The sequence below is a fragment of the Juglans regia genome, chromosome 3 (assembly GCF_001411555.2).
Source record: "Juglans regia cultivar Chandler chromosome 3, Walnut 2.0, whole genome shotgun sequence".
In the NCBI taxonomy this organism is placed as follows: Eukaryota; Viridiplantae; Streptophyta; class Magnoliopsida; order Fagales; family Juglandaceae; genus Juglans; species Juglans regia.
In genome coordinates, this window is record NC_049903.1 from 12,891,397 (window position 1) to 12,904,546 (window position 13,150).

Below are 13,150 nucleotides of genomic sequence, written 5' to 3' on the forward strand. Positions count from 1 at the left end.
AGATTAAAATACTGATTAAAATATACATAAATATTAATTTAATTAAAAATATTGAAATAAATTAAATAAATAATAAAATTTTATTAAATATTTTTAAGAAATTAATCTCAATTCTTTATTTTAAATTTTTAGATTTGATCTGACAATAGAAATTTAAACATTAATTTAAACTAATTTAAAATTTAAATAATTAATATATAAATATCATATTATACATAAACTATCAAATTTAATTTATTAAATATTAATCTTCCATCATTAAATAAATGATAAAATTTTACTAAATATTTTTAAGAAATTAAAATTATATAAATAATTAAAATTTTAACATAATTTAAATATGATAATATTCTTAATTAATTAAATTAGGCAAATGTGCGTGGGGGAAAATGTTAGTTTTTAGGTTTTAAATTACAACCCTTCATCTTTAATCTTCAGATTTAATCTAACGATAGAAGTTTAAATATTGATTTAAACTAACATAAAACAAATAACTAAAATATAAATATTCTACCATACACTTAAAATTAACTTTAATTTATAAAATATTAATTTTTCATCATTAAGTAAATGATAAAATTTTACTGAATATTTTTAATAGAAAATATTTTTAATAGAAAGTTTTACTGAATATTTTTAATAAAAAAAAACTATATAATTAATTTAAATTTTTAATATAATTTAAATTCTATAATAAATGATGAATATAAATAAATAATAATTTTATTCATATATATTAAATTATTTTAATATCAAAAATTATTATTTATTTATTTTTTTAATTAACCAGACATGGCAAACGTGCTTTGCACGTTAGCCACCACTAGTATATATATAAGTGCACACATCATGATCATGAAGCTTAACACGTAAAATGAAAGTCAAAAGTTGTGCCCCAGCTAGCCTGTGCGCCATCACTTCTTCTCACCAGCCTCATATATACTTGTTTTCTAAAAACATATCATCTCATTTCATCTTATCCCACATCATCATTACAACTTTCTCAAATCTCCACACAAAATAAAATAAATAATTCAATTTTTTCAAATCTCAAAACAACAATAATATTAAAAAATATATTCTAACAATATTTTATTCAACTTTTTAACTTTAATCTCAACTCATCTCATTTCATCTCATCTCATCTCATTTCTGAAAACAAACGAGCCCTAAGTTTATCACGTTTTATATATAAATATGCGTTTATATATGCAATGATTCATCTAAAAAAAATATGAAAAATACTTGAAGTGGGTCTTTGCCCGCAGCTTGAATTGGCGACAAAGGAGGTTTTTCTTTTTATTATTATTATTCTTTTCAAAATCTTGGGCTACGTACTTACCTCCAGAGCATCACCTATGTTGACAACAAAAGCGTTAGGCAGAGGTTTAACTGGAATCCACATCCCGTTTTTCCTAATCTGTAGGCCTTCGACCTCATTGATTTGCAGGAGGATTGTTAGGGCAACGGGATCAGAGTGAGGATTGAGACCAATGGCAAGCTCTGGCTGCGGACATGGAGAATAATAGTTCATCCTCATACCTTGCCATCCTTCTTCAAACAACTCCCTCATTTCCCTAGCTTCCATTCTCAGAGCTTTTGCCATTAGGTCTAGGATTTTTACTGCAAGAGCTTTTAATTCAGCTGAGTAAGCTTCTAAGTTGTCTCTGCAAAGAAGATATTTTTCAGTGATCTTTTACTCGATTGATCAAGTGCATTAATTATTATATCTAAAGTTCGGAGAAATGCACGTTTCATTCTTAATCCCCAAATATATATCTATTTAAATAAAAGTGATGCCTTTTGCCTTTATGCCCTTATTGATTGCTATCTACCTACCCCGTATAATAATAAAAACACCACTAGAAAACAGAGAAAAGATAAATTATTTAATAATACAACTGCAACTTACAAAGTTGAAATCAGAAAAAAAAATACCATTTTTTTAGATATTTTGATTTTAGATATTATCATCTTATAATATTATTATAAAATATATTATAAAAAAATTGAGTATGTAATTTAAAAAATTATTATTATATATTTATAAATAAAATAAAATTATTATAAATATTATAAAATTATTTATAAGACGCACATCTATCGATCTCCTCTTGAATAACTTAAAACCATCTCATCTCACTTCCAATCCAAATATACAAAATTTTTAAAAATATCTCAACTGATCAACAATTTCATTATTATTCATAAATTATCTTAATTCATCTCATCTCATCTCATCTCTCAATCAGTGAATCTGGTCTCCATATTAATTGGTATTCTCATTATTATGTCCAAAAAGCCTTTATTGGTAATTAAATGGATCTCCCCTCCTTTTGGCTATGAATATATGACTAATTTTTCCATTAAGCAAACTACATGTACGTACTATCTCAATATTAAAACCAATTATTGAATTGTGCAAATTTAGAGATAATTTATATGTAGAGAGAGAGAGATCAGAGAACCTCAATGGGAGTGGAAGCTTGGGAAACAAGTGGGGCTTCCTCAAATAGGTAGGAAGAGTGACCATGTAGAAAAGGTCTCCCCAGTCAAGCTTCTGCTCCTCAGAGACGACAAAGGCCTGCCCAAATCCCTCTACATCTCCTCCTTGTTGCCAATATTTCTTCTTCTCCTCCATTGGGAGTTCAAAAAATTCTTGAATGCCAGACTTCACAGTCTCCAACAACGAACTGCTCACCCCATGGTTTATCAGCTGTAATATATATAATAATTAATCCATATTCGTTTAAGATAACGTACATGAGTACTACTAGTCCATCACCAATTTTTCTTTTTTAAATTATTGCTAATTCTAGATGCGAGAAAATACCTGGAAGAAACCCCATTCCTGAGAAGCAAGGTGCAACTTGTCGAGCTCTGAGAAATCGTCGTTGTTGGAAAGTAAGGTTTGCATGTCGATGACAGGGAGTTGAGGTAAAGAGGAGGTATTTGAGATGAGGGGAGGATCTTGATGGGGCCTCACATATCGTGGTGGAATTGTAGTCATCGTCTCCTTGGCCAGATCTTGAACCCATGGCACTGCAAGAGATCTTCCCAGGTTCAGTAGCTGTTCTTGATTATCCATAGCTTTTAACAGATCATATATCATATATCAACCAAAAAGCCAGAGTGATGTATATATAATATGTTCCTGTCTCTCTGTTAACTTCGTTGATAGCTAACTTCCCACTCTTTATACACGAGTAAGGTTAGATATTATAAGTTGGTGTCTAGGGTAGGTTTGGAGAGTGAGATTAAAATTTTATGTTTTGTTTTGAAGTTTAAAATATTAAGTTTTAATATTATTATTATTTTGGGATTTAAAAAATATGTATTGGGATTTTAAAAAGTTGAATTGTTTATAATATTTTGTATGGGGATTTGAAAAAGGTGTAATGATGAGATGAGATGAGATGAGAATTTTATGTTTTGGTTGATGTCCCAAACCTGCCCAAGAGTTTGGATGTTGAAGTGAGTTGAGTTGAGTTGAGTTGAGATGATAAAATATTGTTAGAATATTATTTTTTAATATTATTATTATTTTGAGATTTGAAAAAGTTGAATTGTTTATTATATTTTGTGTTGAAATTTGAAAAAATTATAATGATGAGTTGAGATGAGTTGAGAGTATTTTATGATCCAAACGCAGTCTAAATTTTGTCTGGCTACGTTCCGATGGTAAGATGGGTTTAGTTAAGTTGTGAATAATAATATTATATGAATCTCGTTTAATTTTTTAAGACTGAAATGTGTTTAACATTTTAAGTTAAAATGTATGGAATAGATTAAGATTGGTTTAATTTTTTTATAGGAAATTGCAAAAGTAATAGATCATATCAATGATTAGTTTGGAATGATCAGTTAAGACGAGTTGAGTTGATAAGTAGAGGTTTACATAGTGAATTGAGATAAGATGAATTGTGATATTGAAAGTTGAATAAAATATTAATGTTAGAATATTATTTTTAAAAATGATTATTATTTTGTGATTTGAAAAAATTAAATTATTTATTATATTTTATGTAAAAATTTTAAAAAAATTATAATAATTAAATAAGATTAGATAAATTAAAAAATTTTTGTATTCAAATATTTTATAAAAGGTGGGTTGAAACAATTTTGGTGGCTTTAACATTTTCCCCAAACAAAAATTCTCCTATTTATGTACGAGTCATCATGGACGCAGAAGTCAGAATCATGAAACCACGTGGCAAACAAGATCGATGCTGAAGTACCTCATCCACGCAACCAAAATGGTAATTTGACAAGTCCGCCTCTGAGGCTGCAGAAAATATAATAAAAACAAAAATGAAAATCGGGAAATCGAGAAGATCATTGGACTGGAATCTTGAAGAAGGAAGAATGACCTATCGCTAGCTTGGATTAGAGATAAGATAAGGAATGATAGTTTTACATAAAAGATAAATATTAAAAAAATATTATTAAAAGATGAAAGTTAGAAGAATATTATTAAAAAAATATTTTAAAATATTATTATTATTTTAAAATTTAAAAAAATTAAATTATTTATTATATTTTATATAAAAATTTAAAAAAATTATAATAATAAAATGAGACGAAATAAAATATTTTTTAAATCTAAACAATACCTAAAACTAAAAAAGGATATTAACTGAAATTAGAAATGAAGAAAGAAGGATTGAAATTCAGAAGGAAGAAAGGATTGCATGACTTGGTTTATCCGATTGAAACCTAGAAGTCTAAAAATCCTCTCAACTCATCTCAACTCATCATTACAACTTTTTCAAATCTCAATACAAAATATAATAAACAATTCAACTTTTTCAAATCTCAAAATAATAATAATAATAATAAATAATATTCTAACAATATTTTATTATCTCAACTCAACTCAACTCAACTCACTTCAACATCCAAACGCAACCTAAACCCATTTTGAGAGCGTGACTTAGAAGGGATAAGACCATTAGAAAAGAGAGTAAATTAAACAGTCATGTGTTTTGACTTTAAATAGAAAGTAAAAAAAAAAAAAATCTAAAATTTAAATTTTTCTCTTTTTATATTTTTTTGAAGTTATTTTATTTTAAATATATATATATTTTTTAATTTTTTTTAATAAATTAGGTGACATCACATTGCGATTCCATATCAAAAAGACAAAATGAAATTATAAATTAGAGTCTTAGACGAAGAAAGAGACATTTCAGGATTAGAGCATTTGCTAAATAAATTATTTACCAAAATTTACTCCATATTTCAACTATTTATCCTTTTAAAACTTCTTACATCTCACTATTATTCATTCTTTATTTTATTAAAATAATATTTTTATATTTATTTTTTATTATTTCTTCTTACATCCTTAACTATTTAATTTTTTTTTTTTTTATCTTTCATAAAAGAGCGAAAGGAATTTTTTTAACTTAATTTTTTTTACATTTTCGAAGATATTTAATTATTTGTTGTGACTGTGTTTTGACTTTACATATATATATGTAACAATGTTTTCAAAATAGTACTTTTGTAACAATAATATTTAAAAAAAAAATAATCATCTTTCCGGGCCAAATGGTCAATTCTTTAAAAAAAAAATGATTATTTTATTAGTGATATTTTTACAAAATTTTAATTATAATAAATATGAGTATAAGATAAAGTGTGGATAATTAAATGATGAATTTGCTTTGTTAGTTAAATAAAATATTTATAAAAATTTAATATAAAGACCAATAGTAACTCTAGGCAAGTACTGTTCAAATCTTGACATCTTAGTCCATAAGAGCATTGGTATTGGATTAGTCAAATGTCTTTTCATCTTTAAATTCAGCAAATATCATCCATATTTGCTCCACATTGAATTAGCTAAATTGTTTTCATCCAAATTATAAGTTACAGTAAATCCATTATTCTTTTCAAATATGAAAAGAACTATAGCAAGTCTAAAAGTATTTTTTAAGATTATTATATTATAGATATGATATTTTTATTCATATGAGATTTTACTATCTATATATATATATGGGATTATAATATTATAAATTGTTAGATTGTGAAAATAAAAATGAATATGATTTGTTGGAGGTTATTAAAGATTATGAAAATAAAATAAAAATTAATAAAAAAATATAAATAATAAAAAATAATAATATTTTATTATTATAAAGAGTGTGATGACTAATCTAATGTAAATTTTAAGTTTTGAATGATTAGCTAAAAGTGAAAAAATTACATATTAGTCAAAATTTAAAGAATAGAATAGCCAATCCAATTCTAATGCTCTAATAATTAGCGGGATGGAGAGGCTTTCTTATCAAAAGTAAACATTTTTTTCTAAATTTTAGGCGAGGAGGGTTAGGTGCGTTTGAAAAGTTGAGATAATTTGAAATATAAGTTAAAAATTAAATAAAATATTATTATTATTTTAAAATTTAATAAAATTTAATTATTTATTATATTTTATGTAGAAATTTAAAAAATTAAATAAAATATTATTATTTTTTAAAATTTGATAAAATTTAATTAATTATTATATTTTACATAAAAATGTAAAAAATTTTTAATAATAAAATAAAAATAAAACACTTGTTATCTTTGAACAGAACTTAAAGCCATCAACCATAACAATTAGAGAATAGAACTTCACACAAGGCTACCGATATACTTCAAATAGCATACTCCAATAATAGCATGCCACGTAGAGCCCACAAAGTCCCAAACTTCCGCGGGGTTCCAGAGGAACAGAAGAATATTTTCAAAGGTCGGTTTCCTTTCCCCTCTCTCTCTCTCTCTCCTTCGACCGAAACCCTTCGAGATTCATCAGGCCACCGAAATTAGATCAGGCCACCGTAATCCCCCTTCCTCTGTCTGTCTCTGTCTCTGTCTCTGTCCTTCGACCGAAACCAACAATGGGATTCAGAGGTGCGCCGTAACCTCCCTCCCTCTTCATCGAGGAATAATGCCCCGCACTTACATCTGGAACTTATCGAATTGATCAAAGCTGATTTGTGTGGTGTATGATCTGATCTAAAACATTATAATTTGGACTAGATTTGGGATAGATCGATGTATAGAATCGATGGAGTTGGGTACAATCATCATTTTGGAATAGAAACTCATGGCTTGAAGCTAATCCAACTTAGCTCACTAAAGGACCCCACATATCGGAATCTTGAAGATATAGCCCACAAATTCTTGATGGATTTTGATTTGAACTCTTGTTTGTTCTTACAGACGCAGGAAAAAAAAAAAAAAAAAGATCTCTCTATTTTATTTTAGAAAATACTACTTTCACTGCTAATTTTTACTGTTAATTTTGATCGCTATTAGTTTTTTTTTTTATTTTTTTTTATTATTTTTATTTAATGATTAAATAAATATTTTTTAATAATATTATAAATATTTTTCCTTTTTAAATATATTTAAATGTATTAAAAATATATATATAAAAAAATTAAAAAAAAATTCCAAATATACTAACGGAATCAGCGAGAGCTCCCAAAAGTGGGAGTAGACGACTCTTTTACTTTACATGAGAGCTAATCTACAGAAACTATTCATAGACCTGATATCTTGTACAGAGAGGGTGGCAGAATAATTCAGAGACTTTTTCTGCATCTAGAAAAAACACTCATCTTATTGCAACTACTGCCTATCGGAAGCAAAAAATGGGTTTTGGTTTTCTACTAGCATAGACGTTGGTTATAATACAAAAGGAGGCATGAGAAATCCTTTGGATAACATCGTCATAAACATTTTCTGTGAATAATGGAAGGAACACATACCGTGTCTGGTCTAAACAAGGAAGAAGGGGTAGCAGTGGGTTGCACCAATCTGGTCTAGAGCTACACGAAGAGGTGCCGAAGGTCGTACGCCAAAGTGGGTAGCACCGATTTGTTGTCTATTGATTGTGGTCATGCGGCAAAGTGGCAAGGCCTCTGGGCGAACTTTTCCTTTTCTTCCTGATGGGTTTTCAGGGTTAATTGGATTCTACTATGATGTTGTTCAGTGTATGAGAAATTCTACTTTTAGACCGGTTTCCTTTACCAACACCATACATCGTGACGTGCGAACTTGATTTGGTCGCCACGTCATGGTTTTACACTGTCTTCGATGGGGATTCACACGTAGTCTCGCTGATGAGAAAATTTCTCCCTCATATCCCTTCCTCTCCATCTCCCTCACTTCCGTCTCGAAGGATCTTGTTCGCATGTATTATCGCAGCTGAGTAATTTTCTCCTTTAGATCCTTACTCCCAGTCTCCCTCACTTCCGTCTGTCCGTAGCCCTTGAGATCCCTTCCTCCCTGTGCTCTTCTCACGCAGACTCTAAACTTCTCTCTCTAATCCCTTTATTCGCACTTTGTTTGTCGTCCTCACTCTCATCAACAAAATTGCACAGAATATGGGAAAAACGCTCACCATTCGACCACACTAGACACATTTATGGCCCAAGTGGGCAGGGAGAGACCATTGGCGGGCTCAACAAGTTGCAAAGTGGAACCCAACAACGGTAGCCCTGCCGCTGAGGTGGGTCCAATTAAGCTCATAGTCAAACCAGCTCCGAATAGAGCCACCTCGACCTTCGGGTTGTGGATGGTAACATAACTGGCAGGATTCTCCGTGCGGGTCTAGACTTGCGATTGAAATGGTTCATGTATTTGAGATTTTGGAGTGGAAAAGGAAATTGCTTTTATGGGTTTATGACTAAAGAGAGAATTTGGAAGGTAGAATAAGGTAGTGACGACAATTGTTGTGGTTCCAAAGATTTTTTAGGGTGAGGCTGTGATATATCGGCAAAGTCGAAAATGAACCGTCTAAGGGTAGATTAGTAAATTGGTAAAAGGGAGGTCTTCTAGATCCAATCCAGCCACGCATGTAAAATGATAAAGTGACGTTGCAAAATTACACATTTGAAAAAGCAAATAAAATAAGTCCAACTCACCGAGTGTGTGGTGTTAGAAAAACAAGAGCCTAAGAGTATAATTACTCTTAGTGTATAATAGATAAATGAATTCGTGTCAAGATTTTCTTGGCTTTCGATAATCTCCATATAATGGATGACCTGTTCCAAATCGAAACTGTAACAATTATCATAGGTGTGTTTTCCATTATCAAAGACGCTTTGGAGCAGTCGGGCTGCTACTTTGGCTTTAATAGCCTTAAATGAGAATTTGCCACATTAGCAACTCTACCCAAAGCATAATGAAACTTATCACACCAGATCAACTGGAGAGACCTTTATCACATCCAAGAGAAGATTAATCCTTTAGCATCCTGCTATCGTTCAACCAAATGAAATAGGATGAATAAAAGTCCAGAAAAACAATGCAATGTGAAATATGAATGTGAATCCTTAAAAAAACCCCAGAAATCTGATATAAACCCAGAAAAACCCAGATTTCACACTTATGATATAAAAACCCAGAAAAATAAAAAACTAGAAAAAATCACGATGTATAAAAAAGCTTGGTGAATCCTCCACGGTAGGATCTTGCCATGGCTATTGAATTCTATTATGAACCCACTTGAAAAATAGATGAAGAACATGGATTGATAGTAAAGATTATAAGAGATAAAAAAAAAGGAAACGAAATTTAGAAAAGAAGATAGCTACGGTTTGGGATGTTCGAGGCTCCCAATTCCTCCCAAATCAAATAACAACTGTTTCGGTAATAAAACTCCAGATCCCCTTTCCACTCCTCGCTCAACATACACAAAAGGACAGTCATAACAAACTTCTCTAATGACAATGCGACATGTGGAAAGTCAAGTAATAGAAAGCAACATTTTAACTGAAGGAAATAAGCATAAAACGACAAGTGATTAATGGTAAAATGGTCTCCAAATGACTGGTAGCTTCTGGCCTCCTTACTAATTTCCAAACCGGTGCGTTTCGCTTCAGCTTCCAAACAATCTGCTCCCCTTAAAGAACCTTGTCCTCAAGGTATGTGAAAAGGGCTTGAAGCCTTCCAACTACTTTCTTCTACCAAATTCGCAAAGACCTCAGTGATGGCCCGATTAACAAGCAAGGGGGGATTCTAAACAAAAATGAAACGACACGGTTTCGCCATTGACGTAACGGTGTCATTTCGTAATGGGTACCATATATTTAAAAAAAACCCAGGCATGAAATGACGTCATTTCATGCTTGGGTTACTTTTTCTTTATATATATATTTTTATATATTTATATATATATATATATGTAATACGAGGCTGGGTAGGGTATTAATAGGGTCGGGGTTGCCCCTAACCCGTCTCTGCCCCTACCTTGGGGGTCAGATGCAGGTGGGGCCACCCGCCCCCCTCCTCTGACAGACGAGGGGCTCTGCCCCGTTGACCGGAGGCTAAGCGGAAGTGGGGCGGGGCAACGGGGCTTGCCCTTGCTGCCCACCCCAAATACTAGTGTCTAACTTATTTATAACTTATTTCTACACTAGACTTATTTCTAGTGTCTAATTACATGTTATTATACTTTAGTTAATTACTATTATGTGTTATTAACTTATTATACTAGATTTATTAGTTATTTTTATACAAGACTTATACTATAGTGTCTAACTACATGTTATTATACATTAGTATTACATATTATTATACTAATGTCTAACTTATTTATAACTTAATTATATACTAGACTTTCTAGTGTCTAATTACATGTTTGTGTACTTTAGTAAATTAGTATATTTGTTATTAACTTATTATACTATACTTATTTAAATACTAGTGTCTAACTTATTTCTATACATGATTATATATGGTAGTAATACTATGATGTTTATATATACTAAACTATCATTAGTCTATTTATATTATAATATAAGTATACTATTTTAGAATAATAAACTCATATTAGTATATTATTGAATTTAATTAAATAGGTTCTAGTTATATAACTATATAACTATACTAGTATATATGATAAATATATAGATAAATACATATTTTTATAACATATGGACAATATTAGAGTCGATTCGAAGCATAAAGTCGGAGTCGGATCTGATCAGAGTTGGATTCAGTAAATCAACACCTTTGACTCCTATTGAAAAATTAAAAATAAATCCAACTTTAATGGAGCCGGATTTGGAGTCGAATTTTTGAATTTTTATTCAGTCTTAGTGAGAATGATCAGTTTGTGCTATATAAACTTCAACTAACATTTGGAATAATAATCAAATAAGAGTAACGATACACATACAATTTTTTTTTATAATTTTTTTGTAATTTATTTTTAATACAATCTTGTATTTTCATTAAAAAAAATCTTAATTTTATATAACTACATACACTCAATTTCACATAGAGTTTTAAAGTAATTGTATAGGGGTTGTCACAAGGGAGGCATTTTTCTTTGAGGTTATGGATAGTTTCGCTATTAGCTAGCCTCCTTTGTGTATAACTCATCATTGTTGGGTTATAATCTCAAGAGAAATATGAAAATGCCAATAAATAAATAATGCATCTCATTAATTACTAGTGTTAAAAAGCAGGCGATCATCTAGAACGTCCATATGGGATCATTTTTCAAACTTTACACCATTTTGTTAATGGGTGCTGTATTCAGTCCCATCATTTTGTCTTCTCAAAATTATCTTTGTCAATTGACATGCTCGATATGGGCGGTACAACTTTCAACAAAGTTGATAACTCAACTTGATGGAAACAAGGAAAATTATTTCTTTTTTTTCAAAGTTTTGAATAATTTGTTCATATGAAATGTCAGTTAGAAAGTCACTTTTAATTAAGAAAATACAAAAACTTGAAAATGTATATATATATTAAAAAAATATTGATCAATTCAGACAATTAATTAGTTGAGTGCTGTCAAATGGTACGTATAATGATAAGTATCATTCTCCACAATCCTTCCACCGAGCGTACCATTTGACAATTCAACGTGCTTGAATTGTCAAATGGTATTTTTATTCAATTCGATTAAGTTGACCAAAATGTCACTATTATATATAAAAAAAAAAAAAAAAAAAATTTATGATTAATTTATTATAATTAAAAAATTATTTATAATTAATTTTAATTATAAATAATTATTTTATTAAAATTAATTGATTACAAATAAATAATTTTATTATAATACGTATAGTACTAGAAGAGAACTATAAATAGCTAGGCTGGGGTGCTTTCCCATTGTTTTCTTCAGTTCCTATTATACAAAACTCCCGCTTACAGATCTGACTCGAGGGGGTGGGAGCTTCGGCTCCTCCCCCTCCCTCCCTTTCTTCCCACCCTCCGTACCCTCTGTATAGTGCTCCATTTTGTTTTGTTGTGTTTTGCCGGCTAAATAAGGGAGAATTGCAGATCTAGATCCTTCGGCAAACATAGATCAACATGCGCCTCTCCATGGCGTTGCCCAGTCGCCGATCTTCAAGACTACTGAAGGCGGCGCCAAACGGAGCGGCGAGTTGCTCGCACGCGCGACCAGAAGTTATCGAGACATTAGGTGAGTGGCTCTCTTGCGCCGCCGGGAAACCCTCTGCCGTCGTCACGCGCGGTGCCACTGGGTTCTGTGAGTCCGGATCCTCGAAGATCAGTCGACGTTCTTGCCCAGGGTGGCGCGTGTTCTGCACGTGCCACCGCAGCCGCTTGAAGCAGTGTCTATGTCCGTTGTTACAGTAGTTTTTTCATTGTATTTTTTTAGTGTCTTGTTCTTCTTTTATTGAAAAAAAAAATAAAAAAAAAAAAAAATTGTCCCGTCGGACCTTGGTCCGATCGGTGTGATCTCCCCTCTCCGTTTAGGCGGTGTATAGGGTTTGGTGCATCCTACTTTGCGTAGTCGGGGTATGGGTTTTGTCACCTGGTTACTATTACTCTATCGGGGACAGAGATGTGCATGACGGATCCTTTAGACTTAGGTTTTTAGAGATCTGTCGTCTGAACTAGACCAAGTCAGGCACGAAAGTGTGCTATGGAGCTATTAACGTTTGTAACTGACTTTTTTTAAGTCATATTTGTATGTTCATTATTATGAATGAAATGTGATCTTTATTCTAAAAAAAAATAGCTAGGCCGAAGTTTTTTTAATTATTTTTACAATATGAATGACAATGCTGATAACGTACGATTAGAGATCGAATCCCCAGATCATCTCCCGACCCCTTGCCAAGATCAAAAGGAAGCTGGGTACTGATCTATTATTGGGACTAATTAC

At 30.9% G+C, this 13,150-nt stretch overlaps 1 protein-coding gene across 1 annotated transcript; it reads right to left on the minus strand.

The window, feature by feature from the left end:
- Positions 1-1,167: 1,167 nt before the first annotated feature.
- LOC118347909 (protein SRG1-like) lies at positions 1,168-3,186 on the minus strand. The gene is made up of 3 exons (XM_035688087.1): positions 2,834-3,186; positions 2,469-2,716; positions 1,168-1,667 (listed from the first exon to the last, which is right to left on the minus strand). The coding sequence occupies exons 1-3, from the start codon at positions 3,110-3,112 to the stop codon at positions 1,331-1,333; spliced, it is 864 nt and encodes a 287-aa protein (XP_035543980.1). The 5' UTR covers positions 3,113-3,186; the 3' UTR covers positions 1,168-1,330.
- Positions 3,187-13,150: the final 9,964 nt, after the last annotated feature.